Source organism: Pelecanus crispus, chromosome 4, assembly GCF_030463565.1.
Source record: "Pelecanus crispus isolate bPelCri1 chromosome 4, bPelCri1.pri, whole genome shotgun sequence".
NCBI classification, from domain to species: Eukaryota; Metazoa; Chordata; class Aves; order Pelecaniformes; family Pelecanidae; genus Pelecanus; species Pelecanus crispus.
In genome coordinates this window covers 85,080,621-85,106,032 of record NC_134646.1, presented here as the reverse complement: position 1 = coordinate 85,106,032, position 25,412 = coordinate 85,080,621, and the positions used below count along the sequence as shown (strand labels likewise).

The window sequence follows — 25,412 nt, the reverse complement described above, 5'->3', positions numbered from 1 at the left end:
TTTGATCAACCTTGCTGCAATGGGTTAAGAGGTAGTGTCCCAACTCTTCTCAACCAGGAGTTAAGCAGCCTCCAAGGAGGGTTAGAGAAGGAATTCACACCCGTAATTCTGCCCCAGAAACGCGAAGTGCAGCTGAGGCCGTCCTTGCTGGTGACTGCCGGCACAGCAGCTGAGGTGGAACCGCAAATTCGGGTAAGCAACTTCTAAAAGAACTTCAGCTAAAATCCCCGTTGGCTTCGTGAAGTTTGAGAGAACATTCAGTGAAGAGGCAGCATTCAGGAGGAGGAGGACTAGATCCAACAAGCCAAGATGGCCAAGTTATAATTAAAAACTCAGTGAGGTGGATTTCCATGGGAAGACGACCTCTACAGTGCATTTCAATTCCCCCAAGCTTCGGGTATGAACTCTCCCCAAAGCAGAGAGCACAGCACACAAATAATTCTGCCCCATTTGGGTTCTTGCAAACAACCAAACTGGTTGTTGAGTTGTTTCAACTTCTTGTTGTTGAATTCTGGTGAATTTTTACATAACAGCTCACTCTTAAGACTAAAGTCAAAAACAGTGTATTTCATGATAACGGCAATTAAGTTCAGGCAAATTACTATCATCAACTGGAGACAAAGACTAACAACATTAATCACTTCTAGCAGTAAACAGCACCACGGACTTCAGTTATAGAAAAGAAACTCCTTTAAACTATTCTAAGGGTTTGGAAACAGAACCGAATGGTCAAGACTCCCAACCTCGCGTCCTGCTCGCAGACAAAAATCTTTACTTACCACTGGCCTCTCAAAATCTAGGTAGCAGTAAGGTGTCCAGCTGAATACTTTTGAATGCAACTTTTATGCTTGGAATTCAAAAGGAAAAGGGTGAAAAAAAAAAAATGTATAGAAAAGAGATGTTGTCACATTGCTTCTGCCCCCAGACAAATCACTTCCAAAGTGCTTCTTTTTGTCCAGAAAGGGACTTCTTGTTGCTTACAAACTCTTGTCCACACCTAACCTTGAAGGCTGATCTACAGGTTTGGTAGAATTCACCTGAAAAGGGATTCTTGGAGCAATCCTATATGTTGCCTGTTTTAATTTTACAACCTCTAAGCAACAGTACCTTCTCCAGCACAGCACCAAAACTCCATGCCATTTCTACTTTAAATGTAGAGGGGAAAAAAAAAAAAACCCTCTTTGCTAAAAGGTCTTCCTTATTAAATGAAATATAGGTAAGGAATTCACTCCTTTAAGAGGAATTCAGCTGAGAAAAACAATGCAATAAAATCCCTCATTAAAAAAAAAAAAAAAAGGCACATTTTCCACTGCTCGGTTTAAAAGCAACAAGTTCAAAAATAGGCGACTTCTTGAAAACCTCTATAAAGTATCAACCCTTGTACTGGACCTCAGATGTGTTTATGCCGCGAAGCTGTTTCAAGTTCTCTTGAATTTGGCAGCAGGAATACCGCACTCGTGTCAGCCTGAACGCCTGACAGCTGGCGGGCGGCGTGCAGGGGAAGCAGGGACCACGAGCCGAGCCCAGCGCCCCGAGAAGTCCCAGCAGCAAAGCTCGGCTCGCTCACAAAGCGCTAAGAAGTCTGCTCACGCCACAGAAAGAAGAGAAGAGGTTCTAATCTGCAGCTGAGAATAACGTTTCGGTTACAGAGCGAGCTTTCTTGCCACCACATGAGTCTTTTAGGGGAAAAACGCGGACGAATTCCGTATTTTAAATGGATTTGGATTTATACGTGACTGCAGCAATTATTCTGGAGACAAGGCAGTTCTGAGCTACTTTGAAAAAAGCTGTTAAAAATAAAAATGCCAAAACTAGACACAGAAAGCGAGCCGCTAACATTCAAACACTCCACTCTTCCCAGTTGCAAATCCTCAAGCACCTCCCTCCAGTATCAGACGCTGCTGCGTGGATGCATTTGTGAAGCATCCCGTTGCTTGGCTTCGCGCCGAGCAGAGCTCTGACACCATCTGCGTGCAGGATAAGTTACGTTCGCCAGCACACCAACTATTTATGGAGAGTTTCAACATGGAAAAAATTAAAACTTTAGCGCACAACAGCTCAAACACTCTCTCAGACCCTGGAAGTCCAGCAAAAAGATGAGTTTTAAGTCTACAAGCGCTTGCGCGTTCCTTAAAAGGAATAAAAGTTGTTTTCCTAAAGAGCTTGCAATGTAAGCACACAAGAGGGAACCAAGAATAGAAAGAAGAGTCAAGCAGCTAAATATGTATTAGCAATTTTTTTTTTTTTTTTAAGGCTGCAAAATAGCTGACAGATGGAAATAGGCAAAACCTTATGTCTTGCATCATTTCTGACCAGACAAAACACTGGAAATACATGCAAGGCAGAGCTCGGTGTTGCAGTGGTGTTAGTAGAGAAAAATCCCTGTCTCCCTGTCCGAGGAAGTTGTGATTTCTAAGGATCATACGGGATCGAAGATTTAAAACGTTTATCAATCTGTATCACAAAAGGTTTGCAACACGCTCAGAAGTCTCTACAGAAATTGTAAGGATTTTACATCCTTAATAAAATAAAATAGTAAAGTAAGTATATATATTTATATATTACATCTATATAAATTTTATATATACGTAGTTCAAAGTAAAGTATATATTTATATTATTTATATAAATAAAAATACCTTTAAGTCACAACATTTCTCACACTATTACACAATAGCGAAGCCACACGCTGTTTCAAAACTGGGGCCACGTTACTACCTGAAGTGGCAGTAATAAAAAACAAACAAACAAACAAACTTACTTTCAAGAAACTACCTATTTGCAGGGAAGGAAAAAAAGAAGATAGAACCACCAAAGGTTCACACAATAATTGAAAGTTCAACCCATTTTAGGATTTTTTAAATGATGCACTCGCATAGCTATGAAATAAAATGCTGGGAGCTTTAACAAATGTATTTTTCTCCACTGCATGCCCAGGAGTTGGAGAACTGGCAGCCTGATCTGCGTTTCCAACCTAAAAACAGAAGAAAAACACCAAGTACTTTGGAAAGAAACTTTGCGCTGCGGAGCACAGCGTATGCGAGCTCAGCAAAGGGCTGATCAAAGGGCTGCCTCGTCATGCGGCATCAGTAACAGCTTTGAAAGCTGTGAAGTCAAAAATCATAGGCTGGGCTGTTTTACTCATCAAGGTTTTATTTGTTGAGAGCCTGGGCTATGATTTTGTGTTAAAGAAATCTTAACATGAAAAAATAACGCTGCTGTGGGGGGGAAAGCGAGCAACCTGTACATAAGCTCATGTACTAGCATTAAAAAAAGGACAGGTAGTCACTATCTATTGCTAAAAGCTTTCTAGAACATGTATTTCACCATTTTGTCATGAAGAACTTCCCAGTAAAAAAAACTGAACTGACAAATCAAGCTATCAGGATTTATTTCAACCCCCGTGGTCAAAATATTCATGTAATTTAAAGATACTTTGGGTCCAGGTGTAGGAACCAGGACAGTGCTAGTCTTGCATGCAAAACAGACTGTTTTAAGAAATAACTATACATGACACTCATAATTAAGGAAAAAAAGAAAAGAAAAAAGGAAAAAGAAAAAAGAAAGTGATTTAGGGGGAAAAAGGAACACCCCACCATCGTCCCAGAAACTCATTACTACACAGGGCTGGGACAGTACTACACCGCCCGGACCCCAACTCTCCACGCCGCTTGCCAACGCTGCTGTGAGAAAGACTTGCCAAGATGGCAGGAAAAAAAAAACAAACCAAAAACCACCTTAATAATATGAAGTCAGGAAACTAAGTGAGAGCAAAAGAAGTTTTAGCGACATTCCCGGAATGGTTTGTTTTTAACAAAAGCAGACCCGCAGAGCCATCTGAGAGCTATTACTTGAGTGCTGGTGGCTCTGTCTTCATGTCTGTTAGCTAAACAAGCCAGAGGCTTTTTGCTTTTGTCACCCCGTGTTACTACAGGATATATTTTTCCCCCGTGGTTTAGCCAGGCTCTATCTATTGTTGCGTTTGAGTATGCCAGCTTCTTACATTTTATTGGCAGTGCACTTTTCTCCTCTTCATTAACTCTGCTTACTATTCTTTGACTCTTTCAATAAGCTTGCGTGTAAGGAAATATATCTAGCTCTTTTGGTAGCCGTAAAAGCTTCCCAGCAATGGCCCACGTTGCTCGTTTTCTGAAATATATTTGAACTTGAGGTTTACATTTACATTCAGTGGTGGCATACTGTATTTTCAAGAGCTATTCGGCACAGAAGTACAGCAACTGCAAGCAACCAGCACATCATCACCCTGGGCCTCACCCAGGAGAAATTAATTGCCTAATGCGGACTTTGCTTCCATAGAAAATTAATTCTGCATTTTTTTGATATTATGCTTTCCAGCCCTGCATCTTAAAAGGCCAAAAAACCCCACCACCAGCTTCCTTAAAAGTCAGACAACCCATACATATCTTACTCTCATATCCAAAAAACCCCTCATCCTAAGAAATCCTCCTGGTATTATTAAATCTGAATCTCAATCTTTGTCTCTCCATCCTCCTGTAACTTTTCTTATTTATGCAGCTGAAGTTTTGCAACAGCCACACGAGCGGACTTCCAACACTATACGAAGATAGTACAATAAACCTCGCAAAGATACCTGAGTTACTACAGTTCATCCCAAGTATAGAATCATAGAATCATTGAATCGTTTAGGTTGGAAAAGACCTTGAAGATCATCAAGTCCAACCATTAACCTAACATTGCCAAGTCCACACTAAACCAATCAAGGGTAGACCAGACTAAACCATGTCCCAAAGTGCCACCTCTGCCCGTTTTTTGAATGCTTCCAGGGATGGTGACTCCACCACCTCTCTGGGCAGCCTGGTCCAATGCTTGACTACCCTTTCCGTGAAGAAATTTTTCCTAATATCCAACCTAAACCTCCGCTGGCGCAGCTTGAGCCCATTTCCTCTCGTCCTATCGCTAGCTACTTGGGAGAAGAGGCCAACACCCACCTCACTACACCCTCCTGTCAGGTAGTTGTAGAGAGCGGTAAGTACAGCTCAAGTTGTAGATATAAACCCCCAAGACTGCAATGGTTGGTGAAAAGGATAAAAATCCCATGGAACAACATAGCACCTGGGGAAAATTTAGCGCAAGCAATTTTCAAGGTTGCTGAAGCCACCACCTCCAGTAAAAAGGTACTGAAGTTGCAACACATCCCAGCAAGGGTTAACTGCCTTTGAGAGAAACCCCAGGTTTTAAGGATTTAAGAAGCTGCTAACAAAAACACTACTAAATATGAAAAGGAACAACTTCTAAAAGGAGAAAAATGTCATCGGTTTATGCCAAAAATAAGAAGGCAGGAGCAGATAAAAAGGAAGCAGCTGTTTTGTGCTTTAAAGTATCATTTAACTGTTCTGTTTCAAATCTTTCCCTCCCCAGCAGAAGATGTCAGTTTGCCTGCTCTGAAAAATCAGCATGTAATTGCATGTCTCCAAAAGTAATTACATTCAACGGCAAATTTCATCAGATTAACAAATTGATTTACGTTTCATTGTTCGGTTTAAAGCAAGCCTCTTACCACAGCGAGAAAGATGCAGCGAAAGAGGCTCAAAAGCACCTGCAGTTATATCTAAATAAAGGCAAGGGACATCATTAACAAACAACTTTGGCACTCCAGTGCTTTCCGAAGCAAAAGAAAAGGAACATTTTTTTGGAACAGAAGGGTCCCAGAGAGCCAGGGATGATTCTGTCTCCACGCCTACATCTATTCCTAATGAAAGGTGCATGAGGCACACCAAGGACCTGGCAGGAAAGCGATCAAGATCACCATCCTCGGGACGGTGTCAAGGCTACGTAATTATTTTATCAAAGCAATCACTATCTATCTATATGTATTTTATTCTCTTCAGCCAACAACAAAGACCTTTTTTCCTTCCCTTTCCCCTTCCTGAGAGCTTCCATTCGATTAGCTTGTGGCTTTTGATTACAGAACGACATTAATTTAGAGAAAGGCTGGAAACCTCCACGGGCCACGTCCAGCCCTCAAGGATATTTATGCCCTGTATCAAGTGCCTGATGTTTCCTCCAGAGACAAATCGGGGCACGAGAGTCAGTCACAGACCCTGCTTTTTAACCGCGGTACGGTTTCTTCGCTCTATCTTATTACGGTCATTATCAAAGCCTTTTAGTTAGGCTGTAAACCTCAAAGAAGCAACCCTAGAGAGCATCGCTGCTGGTAATACTCATGTCACCTTAACGAGGCTGAAAGCCTGAAATAAAGGGGAGGTGGAAGCGGGGGATCCAACACCCCTCCAGCTCCGTTTTTAGGCGGAGGGGCCCCGTCTTGCTCACCTGGCAGGAGCTAAGGGTACCCCAAAGCTTTCCTTGGCCGCAGTGGAGCGTCATCCATCACTTAGCTCTGCAAGAAAACAAATGCCGCCCGAACCGCGTTAAACGCCAAATGGCAAGTACAATGAAAGCTTAATTGAAAAAGGTATTAAGATTCCTGCTAATGGAGACCACCTGTTTCGCGGGTAACATTGCCAATAAAAATAGCAGGACGGGGAAAGAGTATCAGAAGAAGAAATTCAATCCAAAACTGCTTTAATGAAGGAGATTTCCTTTGAAAAATGAGAACTGGGGAAGATTTCAGTATTTGCATACTGCTGGACACAAGAACCATGAAGCATTAAAATAATGATGATAAAGATCAGAGTAAGAGCTTTGTCTGAGGATTGTGAAGACTTTTTTGGAATGTAATGCCTGGCACTTTATAAAATATTGGCTACTATTTCCCCCTTAAATAGCCACGTTCAGCATAAGGGAAAATGAGCCTGCTGCAATCAGCCAGAGAGCCATTCCTTAGAAGAATCTCGGTCGAGTTTATAATGCATCTCTCCTCTGAAATTCAGCTGACACCAGCAGCATATGGCTCCACGTGAACTTTGCCTGCATACTACCACAGGAAATATCTACTGGCTTAAGAAAAAGACACATCCACAACGTTCTTGCCAGCTCTGCAAAGCCAAAGAGACGTGAAGAGAATCCGCTCTCTTACATTCTTTCCAGCATATCATTGTAAACCAGTGGGAACTGTTTTACAGGTCAAAGGAGGCCATTAGTGAAAATAATACAATCCCAGAGCAAACCCTTCGGTTGCAAGGAGAGACAGAGCAGAAATCTTTTGACGCATGGGAATAAACAGAGCTTAGGCTGTTCCCTTGGACTAGCAACGAAGGAAAGAAGAAAAGGTCATAAAAATGTATCAAAATTAGCAGTCCCGGGTCTCATATACAAAGCACTCAAATCCAAGAAAGTGTCATTTCTGAAAGCTTTATTCGGAGCGGAATTTACTCCCCACATGTATTTGAAATCTGTGCAACCGCAGCGGCGCAGCTCTCCCCGGAGCACCACAGCGTGCCTTTTGCTTCCCACTTGGGTGCCGCCATCCTGGCAGCGCCCGTGCCAACGGCAAGTTACCAAAAGCACCCTAAGGCAGGGACGGGAGGGCCCCGAAGGCCGGTAGTTCATTAAAGACTCCATCATCCAAGAGGTTTGCACCTGACAGCTTACGTTCCGCTCCCTGGGCCAGCGCGGGCCGCGGTTTCGGCAGGCAGAGCAGCAGGCACGCCGCGGAACCCACGGATGCGCGAGCTACGCGCTGCAAACAAAAGGCTGATTTAATTACAGCGCATTTGAGGCTGTCCTCAATTTTCGGGGCTCCCGTTCGTTACGGTTTCTGCACTTGAACTTTTGGCAGCTCCTCGGAAAGCAGCGATCAATTTAAGGGAGATGAATCGTTTCCACCTTTCGGTTCACCGTACGCAATCTCAGCAGACGAACTAGACAGCAATTCAACGTTTTGAGTGGGTTCACAAATATTTTCCTATCAGGGTAAACAACGTCTTTTGAGATATCTAGAATAATTATGACAACACATTATGTGACTGAATTAAGCTATCCACCGCACATTAACTTTCCCTGTAGACAGGAATAAAGCTTTAGAAGAGACTACACAGACCCACACACAGTCCTGCAATAAATCAGCTGGGGGAACCCAGAAAAAAGCTTCAACAGCCCATGCAGAACTTTGAGAAAGGCACCTTTTTGAAGCCCAACATGATGATGAGTTGCCGAGCAAACAATATATAACGAATACCTAAGTGAGATTTTGCAAATGTTTTTGGTTTGGTTTTTTTTTTCCTTGTATGCAAAAGGCTGCAAAATCCATTCGCCTCTTTTTGTTCCTTGAAGCATTTGGCTCATAATTAACATTTAAGCGCATTCAAATTAAAACACTTCAACCAACACAAGGGAAAGAAAGGAGGCAATTGCCAGTTAATGATACAATTAAAAACTGTGTTTTTTCCTTAATCAGCTCCTAGGCGTCTCACATATACTCAGAAAGTAGAGATCAATGCAAAAGGCTTTGTAGCAAGGGCTCTGAATCTGGGAGGAAAAAAAAAAAAAAATCTACAATCAAATGGGACGGAATGTTAATGAAAACAATAGCTTGGGTATGAAACAAGACAAGAACCCAAATTTGTATTTAGTGAGTGGTAGAAAACACTGCCAACAGTAAGCTGTAACGGAGCAGAAAGCTTACAGGCGTTAAAAAGGGGTTGAAGTCAGCTCTATTAGCAACCCTGATTTTCACCCCCTGTGCATTCTGGAGAGGGACTCCCTTACTGGAAGCCGCTCCAGGTAAATACACGCTGGTTTTTTTAAACGCTGTTAAAAACTGCCGACTAAATTTACACCAGTATCGAAGAGAGTTTCAAATTCTCACCGTTAACTACTTGTCAGCTCCAGAACTGAAGTTACACCGCTGAGCGAGCTGACTTTTGTCTGGATTGAAACCTCTGAAGGTTTCTGCACTGCATTTCCTTGCTTCTTAGTGTAATATTGTATAGCTGATCATTTGTATTCTCTAGCTCTTTTCCAATCCGAGATATATTTGGAAAGAATAACAGAGCAAACGTACAACAAAGATTACGAAAATACAAAAACTGGGGGGAGGGGGAAGCTCATACTACATTTACGTGACTACAGAAAAACGTCAACCCCAGTAACATGCACCAGAGCCCTTTGCTAAGGGCGCACCCTCCGTTCCGTGAACACAAGGAGTTAGGGCAGTGCTTCCCAAGGGAAAGGCGAGCAGCTGGGCTGTGCACAACGCTTACGAAGCCACCGTGGCCATGCCAGACGACGTCTGTTAGCGGAGAGGAGCCGCGAAGCAGGGAGAATGGAAAGATCCAGATGTTTTTGACAAGATCTTACCTGGATTTTCAAGAAAGCTGGGCGAGCTAAGGTTTTAAGTGAACTCCACAACGTAGCTTTCATACTCGGAAACCACTCGGACAGGAGGTATTAGGAAGCAGATTGCTGCATTTTGAAGGCTTTCTGCATTTTGCAGCTTTAGTTCTTTTACAAAACAATCGTTTCAAGCCATTAAAGCAGGCAGGGAAAGACATCCTAAACCAATATACTTAAAAAAAAAAAAAACCTCAAAAAGCCCCACACCACCAAACCCAAACTGAAGTGGTTTTGAAGAGAGGTGGAGCAAGAAGGAAAAAAATAAAAGCCAGAATTCAGCATTGGCAGGGACACAGCTCTCTCTAACACAAAAAGAACACTGATATTCTCCAAGTGCAGATTTTAACAGGCAAGGAGAGGGAGAGAGAGACAGATTTCAATCAAGGACTTCAGAATAAAGTTTCTAGTATTTAAAAAAAAATAATAATGTGGATTGTAGGTTAATTGCTCTGCAGTAAAGAGTGCACATTTCCAAAGTTCTCTGCTGCAAGATTTTGTACACACATAAACACTTCTGTTTAGATACGTCTACTGTATCTAAACTAAAAATAAGCCAGGATAAGAGAGTGTACATACAATGCCTGTTTATTATGATATTCAAACAAACAAAAAAAACCCCCAAAACAGCAGTTGGACACGCTGCACTGCACAGGAACAGACCAAAGACATGCATAACCTGCAAGGGGACGCACACACACGGGGAGAGAATATTTTCCAGCAGTTTGGCAGTAGCAGAGTTTCGCTAACTTCATCACCATGCTTCTTATATTAAAAGCATTCTAATTTCAAAAGGGAAATGGAAACATGTTCTGTAGCTGCAAAAAGTTTAATAGTGTAACTGCAACGAGCAGAACTCTAGGAGGCAGTCTCTGAGATAAGAAAAACAGTTTGCATCCTGGCCATACTGCAACATGTAGTTTTAATTAACGAGTCAGCTTGCCCTGAAGGACTAAACCACACTGCATAGGAACTTTTATGCAGTGAAATAAGGGAAGACCACTTAGAAAAAGAAATAAGAGAGGGATTATGGGAAAGGTCTGAGTAAAAACTATTCCTGAGAAGCAATGAGCATGGGATGAGTGCTGAAGGAGCAGTCAGGAGAGCAGAGAGGTTAAGAAGTGAGAAGTCACCCCATGGCTCTATTTTAAATCTTGTCGTGAACCCCAGTCAAGGATCGACTGCTAGGAAGTCTTTGTCCAAAAAATCCATACCTTGAGTTATCTTCTATTTTATCTTATTGAAGATAAACTTCTACAGAGAGCCAAGACTTTACAAAAAAGGGAAAAATAGGGAAAGCAAATAGGAAAGAGGTACCGAAAGGACAGGTTAGGAACACAGAATGCAATTAAGGGCAATTGAGGGCAGCTCAATCCACCACGGAAAATTGCACAAGACCTGAAAGGACACAGTGAGTCCTAGAGACAAATCATACTTTTTTACTGACTTTTCTCTAGTTTTTCCTCTATGGAACCATTACTTTTCATGATATCATCTCCTACTCATCAACTGCTCTGAAAAAAAATTATCAGGCTGGTGAGGAGGGAAAAGAAATGTTAGAGTAAAGCAGCACCCCTGGGTGGTGTGAGAAGCGTAGTGTCAAACTGGATAGCATCTTAGCTATAGTCAGTGTGGAAAAGCTTGCATGTGGCACCAAATCTGACAGCACAGTTACTCCAGATGGAGAACGGACTGGAAGTAAAGGAGAAGCAGATTTATATGGCTACAGGCTCTTTGTGAAGGAGGCATGACAACCCTCATGATCTAGCAAATATGGGCTAGGATGAGGAGGTAGTGAGGTGGATTGAAAACTGGCCGAATGGTTGGGCCCAGGGGGTGGTGACCAGTGGCACAGAATCATGGAATCATTTAGGTTGGAAAAGACCTTTAAGATCATCAAGTCCAGCTGTAAACCTAACACTGCCAAGTCCACCACTAAACCACGTCCCTAAGTGCCACATCGACATGTCTTTTAAATATCTCCAGAGATGGGGCCAAAGGACAATTTCTAGGAAAGTATTAGAAGGGTAGTAGTGAAATGGCTTTGCAGATGATTTCAAAGAGCTTTTTAGCACTATGAATGGCAACATCAGCAAAGCCTGAAGGTGATTTCTGGCAAATCTAACAAGTTGGAGGCTAGCACCTTCTCTTCCAAATTAGGCACAGCAAGGGAACATAACTCTACCGAATACAGTAGTTTAAAAATGCTGGATTATGAAGCCTAGTTGGAGGTCAGTAATTAGCGGTGTACCCCCGGGGTCAATATCGGGTCTGATCCTATTTAACATCTTCGTTAATGGTCTGGATGATGCAGCAGAGTGTACCCCCAGCAAGCTTGCAGGCAACAACAAACTGGGAGGAGTGGCTGATACACCAGAGGGTCGTGCTGCCATTCAGAGGGTCTCTGACAGGCTCCAGAAATGGGCCAGCAGGGACCTCATGAAGTTCAACAAGGACAAGTGCAAAGTCCTACCCCTGGGGAGGAACAACCCCAGGCACCAGTATGTGCTGGGGAGCACCCAGCTGGAAAACAGCTTGGCAGGAAAGGACCTGGGGGGTCCTGGTGGACATCAAATCGACCATGACCCAGCAATGTGCCCTTGCCGCAAAGGCGGCCAACGGTATTTGCTTACCATGCAATGGCTGCATTAGACAAAGTACTAGCAGCAGGTTGAGGGAGGTGATCCTTTTCCATCTACTCAGCACTGGCAAGGCCACACCTGGAGTACTGGGTCCAGTTCTGGGCTCCCCAGTACAAGAGAGACATGGACATACAGGCCAGTGTCCAACAAATGGTCACAAAGACGGTGAAGGGGCTGGAGCATCTCTCCAGTGATGAAAGGCTGAGAGAGCTGGGACTGTTCAGCCTGGAGAAGAGAAGGCTCAGGGTGGATCTCAATGCATATAAACACCTGAAGGGAGTTTATGCGAAGTTTATGCAAAAAGGACAGAGTCAGGCTCTTTCCAATGGTGCCCAGTGACAGGACAAAGGGCAACGGGCATAAACTGAAACACAGGAGGGTCTGTCTGAACATCAGGAAACAGTTTTTTACTGTGAGGGTGACTGAGCACTGGCACAGGCTGCCCACAGAGGTTGTGGAATCTTCATCCTTGGAGATATTCAAAAGCTGCCTACTTGCTCTAGGTGGCCCTGTTTGAGGAGGAGGTTCAGATGACCAGATGACCTCCAGAGGCCCCTTCCAACCTCAACCACCCTGGGATTCTGTGAAGACCATCATGCTGTTTGTCAGTTTTAGGAACGCAAAATGCAGACTTGAGTCTCCAACGGTTGTTAAAGGATGCAGAAGAAAACTGGTTTTATCTTGCACTCAAACGAGCAATACTGCTGGGCTGCTGCAAGAAAGGAGGGAGGAATGCTATGTTGACCACTATCTCCAGCAAAAGGAGGTGCAGGTGGGCTTCCTACAGAAGGACAACAAAGCCATAGCAAAGTAACAAAGAACTGCTATTGCAAACATGAGAAAGGACTGAGATATTCAACACCAATAGGTATTGAGAGAAAGATGACAGAAAAATGTCAATTTTGGGAAAAAAGTTTCTCAGCTATGAACTGAAGAGCAAGCCAATAGAAATTGTAAGGACCACATATTCCTGGATGCGATATTGCTGCCAGACTTCTTCACAAAACGCGTCTCTAACAATAAGAGCTGATGCTATTTTAGACTTTGTTTTGGCAAGTAACAAGGACATTAAGAAGAGCTGGTGACATAAAATTACCTTAGACTGAGTGCACACAAGCAAATTCATATTAAATTAAGGATAAAACGAGGTAAGTGTTGTAAGAGAATCAAAGTTCACTCTTTTTAACTATGAGTAATTAAGACAGACAGTAAAATCAAGTGGACTAAGGAGATAAGGAATGGGAAAGCAGCCATCTAAGTATATCTCCCAGGTCAAAGATGCAGAACTATTTGAAAGCTGTATCCTCAGAACTAACCTCAAAAAGGACATTAGGAACAATTAAAGAGTCTACATATTATGGAGAGGAAAGGATTCGTTAGCAAGAAGCCAGCAAGTAGTACAGAGATAAAATAAGAACTGCCAAATGTCAAGCTGTGCTAGACCTCAGCAAACGATAAACAAAATAGCAAACGATGTTTCAGACACACAAATAAAGGAGACCAGAAAGGGAAAGGGAAGAGGGTATGCTGTAAGGATAGGCAAGAGATTAAAACCAATCAGCTACATCCCTAAAGCTAAGTTAGAGTTTTCATTAAGGACAAGGACAATGAACATAGGTGCAAGGCAAAGAGTCTAACAGGAACGAGGTTATAAAAAGATACGCAACCAAGGTGGAGACAAAACTCAAATGTTTTGATGTGTTCAAAGGCAGTGAAAGCAGACAGCACGCATCCCAGCACTCCACAAGAAATGGCACATGAAATAGCAGCTCTGGTAGCAAGGCTGTTAAAGCAATCTCCCAGCCAAGCGTGGCAATATGGAAAATTTAAAACTTGTACTTAGAGAAGGAGGGAGAATCTAGATATTCACGCTCCCAAGACCTCGACAGTATGCAAAGGTTCAGGACAAGTTTTGAATAAAAGAACTGTAGTAGTAAATGAAGAACTGAATTCAACAAGCAATAGAGCTGACAGCGGTAAATGGTGCTATGCCAGCCCACTATTTTCTGCCTGTAAAAATAATTAATTGTAAAGACCTAGGAAATACAGCTGAGCTAATACAAGTATCAGTATGCCTTTAGATACATTGGAAATTCCTGGGCTAGATAAAGATGGTGAAGATTATTTCAAGAATCATAGTGGTTAAGGGGGACAGAAGTTAGTTCAAGGATGGCATTTGGACAGACTTTGACTGATACCTTCATTAATGACGCAGACCCAAAAGAAAGTGTCCTAATTGCACAATCTGCTGACAAAGTTGAAGGGGATCATCAATAAAAATATGGAAAAGAACATGACAGCAGAACAACTCAATGATCTTCAGGACTGGCAATATTGCCCAGTAACAGCAGCGGGATAACATTTTACGATGTTATTAGGGACTGAGAAGAATGTTCGCCACCAAGACTGGGAGCTCATCAGTTGGAAACCACGGATGTAAGAGAACAGGGAACATTAGTCCATATTAAAATGAATAAGGACCATTAATTTCTGCAGTTATGAGAATGAACAAAGCAAAATACTGCCATAAAAGGACCTGGAAAGGTACAAAAAGAACCTAGAGATGCTGCTGTACAAACCAATGGTGAGACCTGATCTCCACAACCTTATACACGGCTGACCAAAACTGTACAAGCGAACTTAATCCAAGCAAGCGCAGAAGAAAAACAAATGAGGCGACTGAACCTGAACAACCTGTTTCATAGGACAAGATGATGAGGGTTTGTCTTGCTTAAGCCAACAAACACTAAAGGCTGAGAGAGGATATGACCTGTCCAAATTCATCCAGGGGGAATGCGGAAGACCCAGCTGCCAAAGAAGAAGATGGAGGGGACATTTAAGCTCAATGACAACACTGGCATAGGAAAAGCTCACAGAAATTCACCATAAGTACAGGCAGGGTGGAGACTGGAGTAAACACAGGAGAGCTTAAGGGACAGGAGACAGCACTGTTCTTAAACATCTACGAAGTCCTAACACACAATTCTGCATCAAGAAATAGCAAATAAATCAATCGGGGTAAGGTACAGCCCAGCGCTTATTATGGAAGGTAAACTATCAGTTAACATATAACCTGTAAGTTAAAAAATAAAATACGCATTTTTTCCGACTCCTGTGATTACCAATTTGATAAAAGAGAAGCCTGAATATTTAAATAAATCATTACGAAAGTGCCCACCTTTGTACACAGGATGTTACTTTCCCTACTGAAAGCAGTACTTAAATGAAAACAGTGAGGCTTAGTACTTGCTGCTTGAGTATCCAATGACATCAAGGTTTTACCTTGCAGCTCTTGCAAACTCCTCCATATCTAAAAATTAGAACTTGACAATGAACTGTGACTTTACCAATTTGCGAAGTAAAAACTCTCTAGATGGAAAATTATTACCAATATTGTGAGTGGTACTAAAAAGAACCGAAATGCAGTCTGAAGTCAGCCTATCAAATCTACCACTCTTCAACCAACAAGGCAGAGTTTCCCAAGTACTTAAACCCCACCGTCTTTACCACAAGGTGCTGCAGACCTTTCACAAGCATTCCAAATATTTTTCAAAAAGTTCAGGAAATGCCTTGAAAAATATCACTATAGCTTAAGGACCTTTTTTCCAGGTGGACCTCATTTTCTTGCTCAGTTATTATCATTTGCATTACCTTTGGTGGAAGTGCCCCCTGTGGTGAGTTTGTGTAACTGGTATGTCTGAAATATCAAGTAAATTAATGTGAAGCTCTCAGGTTTCACATACTAATTGGCTGAATAAGGGTGAAGATGGAAGAATTCGGGTTCCCACATTTGACCAAGCTTCTTAAAAAAGGCAGAATTCAAATATACAGAGCCTCATTTGAGGTCTCTGTTCCAGACCTAGAAGTCCTTTTGTCCTTCAAAGGGTGCCTGTACCACTCTGAGTACACTGCAGGTTGATACTTGACTTAGCCCAGAGCAAGAAGGTGGCCAAGGTTTCTCTGAATTATTAACTGCCGCAGCAGTTGCAGTCTCTGTGATTGCAGTCTGTGATCTATGAGTGTTTTCATGATCCACGAAGCTTCATCCACCGCTTCTTCAGCACTAGCCTTATCATCACAGTCAGTCTGACACCCGAGGCGACGTGTGTGTTAACTGACTGCACTGAATTAAGGTAAAGAATGAGCTTCATCTTATTCTGCAGGCACCACCAGTCTTGGGCAGCACAAGGAGAAAGGGGGATGGCCCTTGAGCTATGCCTTTTGAGAACAAGACATTAAAAAGAGACACTAAGAACATCTCCTCTCTGTTTTCTCATTCCGGGCTTGCTTTTTGGCTATACGAGTCTTTGTTTTCTTCAACATCAGTATCTACACATTTAAAATCGGAGACCTCGTTAGAAGATAGCCCTGTTAATAAGCAAGCATCCCTCTGTATTTCACAGCACGTTTTTAGATCCACTGGGCTGAGGCTACGTCAGATGACGCGCCTTTTTGCTCTTTATCAGGAACATCAAACCCTTCGTCTGCTGCAGGATTATACTGAGAGCTGGTTCAGCATGTGCAATACAAAGCACACCAAACTGCCACAGCGCTTGAGAGAAACAGAAAAGTCCTTTGAAATGATTACACACACATTAACAGCTCCTACCTGTATTTTTATCGGCCAGGTGAAATTGCTGACGTAAACGAAGAAAGTGATGTTTGGATTGTTGCGGAAATCAAATTTCTCATTGGAGAAACTGTCCTTGTATTCTTTTATATTGCTCCTTGAAACAACTGGAATTTCTTCCCCAGCCTGCGTGCCAGCTGTTTTCAAATGTTAAAAAGTAGAAAGAAAAGATGTTTCAATGCACATTTTAAGTGGCAAACAAAAAGTGCAAAGCATCCTGAATTTTAATGTTACAAAATTAACTATTCATCTGAACCCTACTATTTTAAGTTGGATTGCATTATCCAAATCATTGTATGCCAAAATATTGCATTACTAAAAACCAAATTTGCACCTTCGATGTTTCCAAAATACACTATTAAGATAGGTAAACATAGTTCTTTTTAATATTTTACTTCTGCCCCCAGGCCTAACATTTAAAACCACTACAGAACAAGTTCATAGGTTAAAAAAAAAGTTTCCCCAGTTAAATATGCATTTGTTGAAAACTGGTAACTGAAACAAGCTACCAAGAAACTTAGGTCATGCTCATTTTACCTGCAAAGCTTGTGGACCAAGTAATGTTGAGGTTGAAGTTTTTAGATGCATTGATAAACATGTCCAGGTCTCTGTTTTGCTTGGGGGGGGGAAAAAAAAAAAAAGAAAACCCATTTTTAGGATAACAATTTTACTGTACTGTTTCCTAACAAATCTTCCCTGAAAAAGAAATCTTGGCATTTGTATTTGCTTCATGTAAATAACATCAAGCAAAAAACTATTTATGTGTTCTGAAAGCAGTGTTCTCCTCCCCAAGGAAAGAACAATAAAGAACAAAACAAGTCACATGCACAGAATAAAACAGGAAGAACAGAGACACAGCGTATTGGGTGAACAATGAGCAAAACTAGAGTTGCTCAGCAGTTGTTCAAACAACCATAGAGAATCAACTGTGGTTCCTTATGAAATTTTACCATGAAGATTTGAAACTGCATGGCCAAGCCAAGCTCAAAAAGTTCTGGTTGCTTTGTGGAGCTGGACGTACATGCCATGTTAAGAGACTGCCTGCAGACACTCACAGAACTGTAACAGTTCATTGCCGCCATGGCCAAGAGATGACAAACGTATACCTAAAGGATGAAGTTGAAAGGGAAAGTAGATTTACCTCTTCGGGTGTTGCTACAAAGTTGATTGCTGTGTAATAGCGATCATCCTCTTGAGAAAGGCTGAAGGTGAACTGATAGTCGATGAGAAGAGTATCTGTAAGGAAGGCATGGAGAAAGTTATCCCATGTCTTGGAATAAAACAAACTTCTGCAAAGCAAGGCATGACATCGCTGAAGAGTTTCTTGCACTGAGAGCACAACTAGGAGTCACCGTGCTGTTACAAATGACTCCGACCTACGCATGATCCCACGCAAAAGGGACAAAACCCCCTCTTTTAAGTTGAGCCTAGAGGGGAAAAAGATTCTGCTTACATTTTCCAGGCAATAGCCTTCAGCCTTAATCTAAATGACTGTTCATACCTATACATTGTAAAAAACGTGCCAAGATATTTACTTTTTCCGTTCTTCAATACCTCCATGTGCTAAGGGAATACTAGCAAAATAAAATAGACTGTATAAACCCCACTTGGGAGAGGACTAAGTTCCACGCATGATAAGTTTCTGTACATCAGTGGGCTGTACAGGGAGGATTTCTATGGAGCAGCTACTCGTTAATGGACCCAGCTGCCATCCTGCTCTGGCTCACATCATGTCCAGGCACGCCAGGACCAGTTTTTGGCCTACCTGTATGCCCTCCTAACGCTCATGTCTGCCTAGGGCTGGGGTATCACCTCTCTGTTAATCGACATTGCACAGCCAAACTGGGGGGGATACATCCACCAGTCTCCGTATCCTTTTATTAAAACGCAGTATTATGACTTGTACATATTCCTGAACCCATGCAGAGACACTCCAAGCCATAATAAATACGAAGCTATACACCAGGTGTTATTTTTCTCTCATTGCCTCCTGGAGACTCCTTCTTGGATAGGCACCAGCTAGACAACCTCCTGACATCTATCCACAACTCCTATGAAGCACTAAGACAGAAATTTTCAAGGAAGAAAACCAAGTGAGACTGAATCTGTATAGCACAAGGTTGTTCCTGTAAGAGTTGTGAAGTTCTGCCTTTTTCTCCTTTTTACCACCCCTGCCACCGGCAGCAATGAATTAGGTCATCGTTGCGAAGAGCCTGTCATGAAAAGCCATCAGTGCCCTTGTTTGGCTAGGCAAGCAGAATTCAAATTTGCTAAATACAGCATGTTGATAATTTCTGTGTTGCACAAAAATCCTATTTGAGACTTGCATCTTTATGTAATTTAAGACTACATCTATCCACGTGTGCTCATTGCTAATATTTGCAAATAGAAGCTGCAGAGTTTCCATTAAGTAATCTGAATTCTTGGCAAAGTATCTTCTCGAATTGCACGGCAATCCAACTGCTCATTTCAGAGAAAATGTGGCAATTTTGAAACCTTACCCATACTAACATGGAACAGAATTTAAAAAAAAATAGTATTTTGCACTTACAAAAATTCTAAAGACATGCTTCGGTTTTGACTTATTAGGTATATATTTTAGAGTGTTCTCCAGAAGACCAGATTTCATTTCAAAGTCACATGAAAAACATTCAAAAGTTTGCTCTGAGAGATCCAATCATCACACAGACCTTATCAAGAAGAGTATTTTCATCCTCTTTAAACAATACTTTTGTGAAAACTGAAGGTTTTTAAAACTGTTTTTTAGTCCTTCCCTTAATCCCCTGTATTTTAAACAGATGCTGAAGCAACTATAACTAGTTTTAAATACGGTATTTTGAACTTCAAACACATTTTTTATCAACGAACAAAATCCCAACAGTACTCACAGTAACACGTTCCTTTAAGTGGATTTCCCTGATATCTATTTTCGACTTCACACCTAAAAAGAATACATATTTTTTTAAAAAATGGATTTTTTTTTTTCCATTCTATTTATTCCCAGCCACTAGAAAACACCACCTGTGCCGATAACGGTACACAATTAAAAGATGCATGTCTGAGCTATACTGGGCTGCTGAAGAAATTCCACAATCCCTGCAAGTCAAACTAGTATGCAGTAAAAATGAAATATAAAATTCTGGATATTAACCTTTGCATCCACTTGGAATGTATTTATTAGCTCTTCACAATGCATGGAACTGGATTACTACAGTCAAAAATTAAAGTTTCCATTTACATTTATGGCTGTTCCAGGATCTAGTCCTGTAAATGTTTACTCATGTGAGCAACGTTTTAAAAATAAACCTGGCAATGAAATTATTTGGAATGAAATTATTTCCACTAACATTACACTAAAAGCATTTCTGTTATGTTACAGAGAAACCTCCAGCAAATTTGTTGCTCTGAAACTGCTCCATTAAAATGCTTGAATGTCAAAGTCTTATTTCAGATACATTTATGCTCCCCTACAACAGCATCAGAGTGCATGGACAGTAAAAATCTACCAATTAAAAAGAAATTATCGAGGGATAAAGCAAAGTGGTATGTATAGTTTGGGGGGGGTGGGGGCATTATTTTTTCACCCCATTCCTTCTGCTTGACATTCCCAGTTGAAATGTTCTTAAAAATGGAAATTTTCAGGAAATCATTTTGTTCATGTTGTCCCCGCAGGGGAAGCACGGCTGACTGCACCGTCAATGAAGTTAGTCAACTGTCAGCGGGAAGAGATGAGCAGAGACATCATAAATACAATCGTTAAAAAACGTAGGGGTTCCATGCCGGTATGTGCGTGGCCTTTTGATTTCAAATAACAAAGTGAAACAAACTCACAGTTGACACTCGTCTCCCTTTATTCCCTTGGTGGTGCAGAAACATTTCCCTGTATTTGTGTTGCAGACAGACGCGTGGCCATTGCACTTGCAAGCTGTTGAGCAGAGGGGGGAAAGATGCAGTGTTGAATGAAGCAAGAGAAACAGATTCGATAGCAATTAAGTCCTTTAGTTGCCAAACTGAGATACATCAACAATTAAAGCGCATATGAAAACCCATTTGGTACTCTTTGGTTTCTTTGTGATACAGAAGGCAGATAAAAATAGAACCATGCGTCAAAACAGAGCGACTGCGGGCTCCAGGACTGATGTTTTGTATGAAGTCATGATCAGACTGTGCTTTTTAGCCTCAAAAATTTATTTAACTTCATGTCTTGTTGTTACGATAGCGCTAGGGATATCGTAACTCTTAAGAAAAAGACAATATTTGGAATAGTTCTGGGCTTGCCAACACTTTTCAGTCAAACTCGAAACTCTTGAGAGAAGACTATTTTAGCAAATAAAGCCAAGCTCGTGGTTCTTTTAGGGCTTTTTCTAGAAATAAATAGGCGTTTGAGAAAATAATGTCATTATCAACAACGTCAGTGTATCTGCAGTGTAAAACAGCCGGTGCTAAGAATACGAAGTCCATGCCGTTGAGTGGTTTGGGGCGCATGCTCCAATGTATTTTAGAATAAGCTTAGCCTGGTCTCGCGAGCTGAATGCCATTGAGTTATGGTTGAAGCAAATCAGCACACCCCTAGACTACAGCAGGTTTGTGGCATGCCCAAAACAGACCAGCTCATATACCCTGAGCCTGCTCGAGATGCAAACCAAGGTACAACAGTGGGGACATACGGGAGGTTTGCTTCAAAAGAACGCTCCTGATTCAAATTAAAACGCTAACGTTGACACGCTTTGAGACCTTTATTCATAAAGAACTACAGGAGGTACATGCAAAAAAACCCCAAAACCAACAAGCAACAACAAAACCAACACAAGCAGTTGTCTTTGATATAATGTTCACTCCACTAGAAGAATGGATATAACTTTTCTCAGAAGGTAGGTGACTTTTAGAAGCTGTTCTAGCAATGAAGTGGAAGATGCATTCATCTGGAGCCGTGCATGGGTGAGTGAACAATATAAGAAGGGAAAAAGTACACAAAAGAGAAGATCCCTCATCTGCGGTCCCTGAGCTTGCTGGAAATAGTACGCTTTAAAAGCTGGCGTCTCCTCATTAAGAAGACATGCGCCACTCAATGTACCAGCAGATTCTTAAGACATGAAGTCCCCATCCTGAATATCCTTGCCAACCCTGGCCCTTATTTTATGAATCCTTTTGATGTCTTCTTTATATTGGCATGTAATAGAAGCTATAGTGTATCAGGGACACTTAATTGTGCTTCTCAGATCTGGATGAGTGGTTTCCTAGCAGCAACACGGAACAAAATATGAAGAAGCATAAAGACCTATTGTGGGAACAAGTAAACTGCATGAAGATTTGACAAAATAATTGTATTCCGTGAAGCAAACACACTTCTCATTAGTGGCACTTTAAAAAAAAAAAAATTCTCAATACTACTGAGAAAGCCTTGTACTGCCTTCCTTGTGCTTTGCAAAAGGTAAGTGAAATTCGTTCAATATTCAACACTAACGTACATAAAAAGTAGGAGAAATTGCAAATTTCACGTTGTTTAGATGCAGATCACAGCACCTTGAGCGCTAACATTAATGCTTCCTCACCCGGCTCTTGAGCGACATGCTTATCAAGAAGACTGAACACTCAGATATCTCTATTTAAAGCAACAGAGTCTATTTATTTATCCATTTTCCTATGAGCCCCGTAACTGGAGATTCTTCATTAAAGGGCTGGAATATGCACAAAGAGAAATTTCCTCACGGCTTTTCAAACAGCTGTGAAGTTTGGAAACAAACTATTGACAAAATGCACTGGACAACCTGGCTGGAGTCTGAAAATGAACATTCCCCTCCAGAGTCATAGGCTCGAGCAGAAAGCCAGCACCACGGGAAATGGCTTCGTGACCGTGAAGCGTGGCAGCAGCCTCTTGAGGAACCACCTCGCAGCAAGTCTCCTCCCACCTTCTTCACAAGCCACGGGTCACAGATTCATTCAGAGACGGTCACGGGGGTCTCGGCTCCGCTTGCTACGTTTGCGGTGGCCCAGCTTCCCAGCGGCGCTGCCTCACCCACCTGCCCGACGCCATTTCTCCATGCCAAGCGCTTCAGCCCTCCTCCACGGCCCCCGTGCAGCCCTGGGAGGGGGGAGCAGGCAGGACCGCGGCACCAGCAGCTCGGCGTGGGCCACCAGCCAGCGCTCCGCGGAGGCGTTCAGAAACGCTGCCGCAGCAGCAATCTGATTTCAGGCATAATAGCGCCTTCCGTTCTCTTGCAAATAACTTTCTTATCTACCGCTAGCATATTTTCATGTGAAACTTTAATCAGAAAATTCAAAAAATCCTGAACGCAGAGAAAGCACCTTGCAGCTATTTTTACATTTGATGTGCTGCATTTCCTGCCCTTCCTGCTTAACACTTCTCTACATTGGACACTTCCTAAAAGCAAGTGCTGAGGAGCGATTTTACCTACCATCAAGTTATTACCTGCCCAGCTCCGCAAACACCAATGCCTATGATGATATGCAAACAAGTCTTTCAGAGAAAATAACTGCAGTTTGTTAAAAATTTTTCAACACAAGCGATATAGCAACGTTCGCCCGTCCTGGTGGCTCAGAGCAGCAGGAAGAGGCATCTTATTCCATCCGCTGTTTTTATTCCTCCCTGGCTTTTGAACCCCATCGCTACCACTTCCAGCTCTGCGTAGCCTTACCTGTTGGAAAGGCTACGGCTATCCCGACAGCGTCGCTCAAGCTCCTGATGGCTCAGCAGAATGGAAAATACCAAACACTTTTTCCATCACTGACTCTTTGCCATTTTGAGGATATTTATGGTCCCCATGCTGCTGGGGCCGCTGGGCTAACGCTACAAACCTGCACATCGAAGCACCAGGACTCACACTAGGCACTAAGTGTGCAAACGCAGGGATGCTTGTGCATCAGGACGGCGTTGTACCAACCACCATCTCCAGCACGGATGTGACCGTGAGCTCTGAAAACAGAGCGGCACACAACGTCGCACACAAATGCACAAAAAAAGTGGAACGAGCACATCATTAACAGGAAAGGAAGGTGGGACCGTGGCTCAGAGGAGGGAAAACGCAGGAGTTGGCTCATCAGCCAATCCTCATCTGAAGAATTCCCTCCGGAAACCTTTTCACCGAGCAAAAATTACTAATGGCCAGCAGCCACTCTGGCTGCTTTCCCTCTTCTGATCCACCTCGGTCTTTCGGCTCAGCTTGCTGCTTCCCTCATTCTTTCGCCTTCACAGCAAATAGCGATAAATCACAGCAAATTAAAAACCCGGGCCCAAAGCACTTGAGAGCAAAGCACTTTTGACATGAGCTACTAGTTTCATCAGATAACAAATGAATGCTGTTCCACAATCTCTCAATACATTTTCTAATTTCTTTTTCAGGCATCTGGATGACTTTAATCTATCATTCATTATCTCAACAACAACCTATTTTTGGACAATCCTCATGCAAAAGAGTCCAAAGTAACTTACTCTCAATTTCCACGTACACAGAAAAGCAACAAATATCAAAAGGCACGTTGTGATCCAATGATTAAACCTGAATGCTCAGAGTAGAATTATATATTTTCTCAGGCCAACTCTGTCTCAATTTATTCATTCCTGCACTTCAAATTATCTTCACATGAAATGAGTTTAAGAGTATCAGCAGTATTTAATCTCGCAGATAATGCTCTGAAATAAAGTGTCAGAGATGCACCTTTTCCTTTGTACCCGTGCTGTTGCGCTATCTGTCGTAGTTTCAGATCCCAGCTACTGCAACACCCTTTTCCCTAAATAAGGCAGCCTTGTCCCTGTCTGTGATCTTTTCACTCCCTTCCTTGAATCTGTCGCCAGGAGGTGGTTCTTCCTAGCCTCAGCCATCATCTACTTGCTCTTGCTTTAGGAAACAGGACATTCATTCTCCAGCTACTGACTCTCATCTTCATCCGAAAGGTTGATGCTACTTCCAGTAAATGTCCTAAATTAATTTCTAAGTATTTTCTACTGGAATGTCTCCATACGTGGAAGGAGCAACTCAAAGCCTTCAATGTCCCCTCATTAATCACCTTCACTGATTTATTCCGGGACGCCTACAAACCACCCACACCCATTTCATGAAGGTACCGATACTACTCTGACACCAAACAATGTTATTTCTGTTCTACCTTCTTCATCACTGTACCTAATGATATCACTCCACCTAAATATACGCCATCAAAGCTCTTCAGAGCAAGAAGCACCTTTCCCTTATGTCTGCATATCATCTCTCACAGCTGGATTCTGGTTTACAACTGGTCTCCCCATGCTATACTACAAAATTGGCAGTAATTCAGAAGAGTGTTGCAAGGTTCAAGGTCAAAACTTCAAATCTTACGTGTTCATTTCTCAGTATTACATGTATTGGTCCTTCAAGATAGATTTTTTTCCCCGGTTTCTTAACTGGATCTTGCACAACCGAAAAATGTTCTCTGTGCCAAAGAGTCCCAAAGCACTTTACAAACTTAAAACGCAATTTTAACAGGGATCACCTAATCCTCAACTGAAATCCAGCCAACTCCTCAGTGAAATATGGCAAGCCTTTTACGAAGCAGACAGTTACAACAATAAACGCACAACACATTAACCAAATGTAATGGAAGTTGGAATTTAGATAAGCAGAAATTTGTTCAAGACATTGGGATTAACGCTGTTTCTTTTCAAATCAGGATCGTCAAACACTAGAATGTATGCATTTTTCACTGTGGTCATTTAAAGTTTACAAAGGAGGGTACAAAATCATCTTTATCTTGTGCAATAAAAGTCAAAGAATTTCATCAAGCAGTTTCTGTATCTTTATTTGAAGAAACAAGGATTGTGCCTTGCTTGCAGGAAAGAAAAAATGTATTATCAGGATATAATTTCAGCTAAGA

The 25,412-nt window shown here is 42.0% G+C and overlaps 1 protein-coding gene across 2 annotated transcripts in view; it reads right to left on the bottom strand.

The window, feature by feature from the left end:
• The window catches only part of ATRN (attractin), a 156,968-nt gene that overhangs the window by 51,230 nt on the left and 80,326 nt on the right, over window positions 1-25,412 (bottom strand). For both annotated transcript variants that reach the window (XM_075708898.1, XM_075708899.1), the window contains 5 exons: window positions 20,376-20,469; window positions 19,433-19,485; window positions 17,686-17,780; window positions 17,082-17,160; window positions 16,524-16,681 (listed from right to left, as the gene is read on the bottom strand). In XM_075708898.1, coding sequence (XP_075565013.1) covers window positions 16,524-16,681; window positions 17,082-17,160; window positions 17,686-17,780; window positions 19,433-19,485; window positions 20,376-20,469 — 479 coding nt within the window. The remainder of the gene's footprint in view (window positions 1-16,523; window positions 16,682-17,081; window positions 17,161-17,685; window positions 17,781-19,432; window positions 19,486-20,375; window positions 20,470-25,412) is intronic.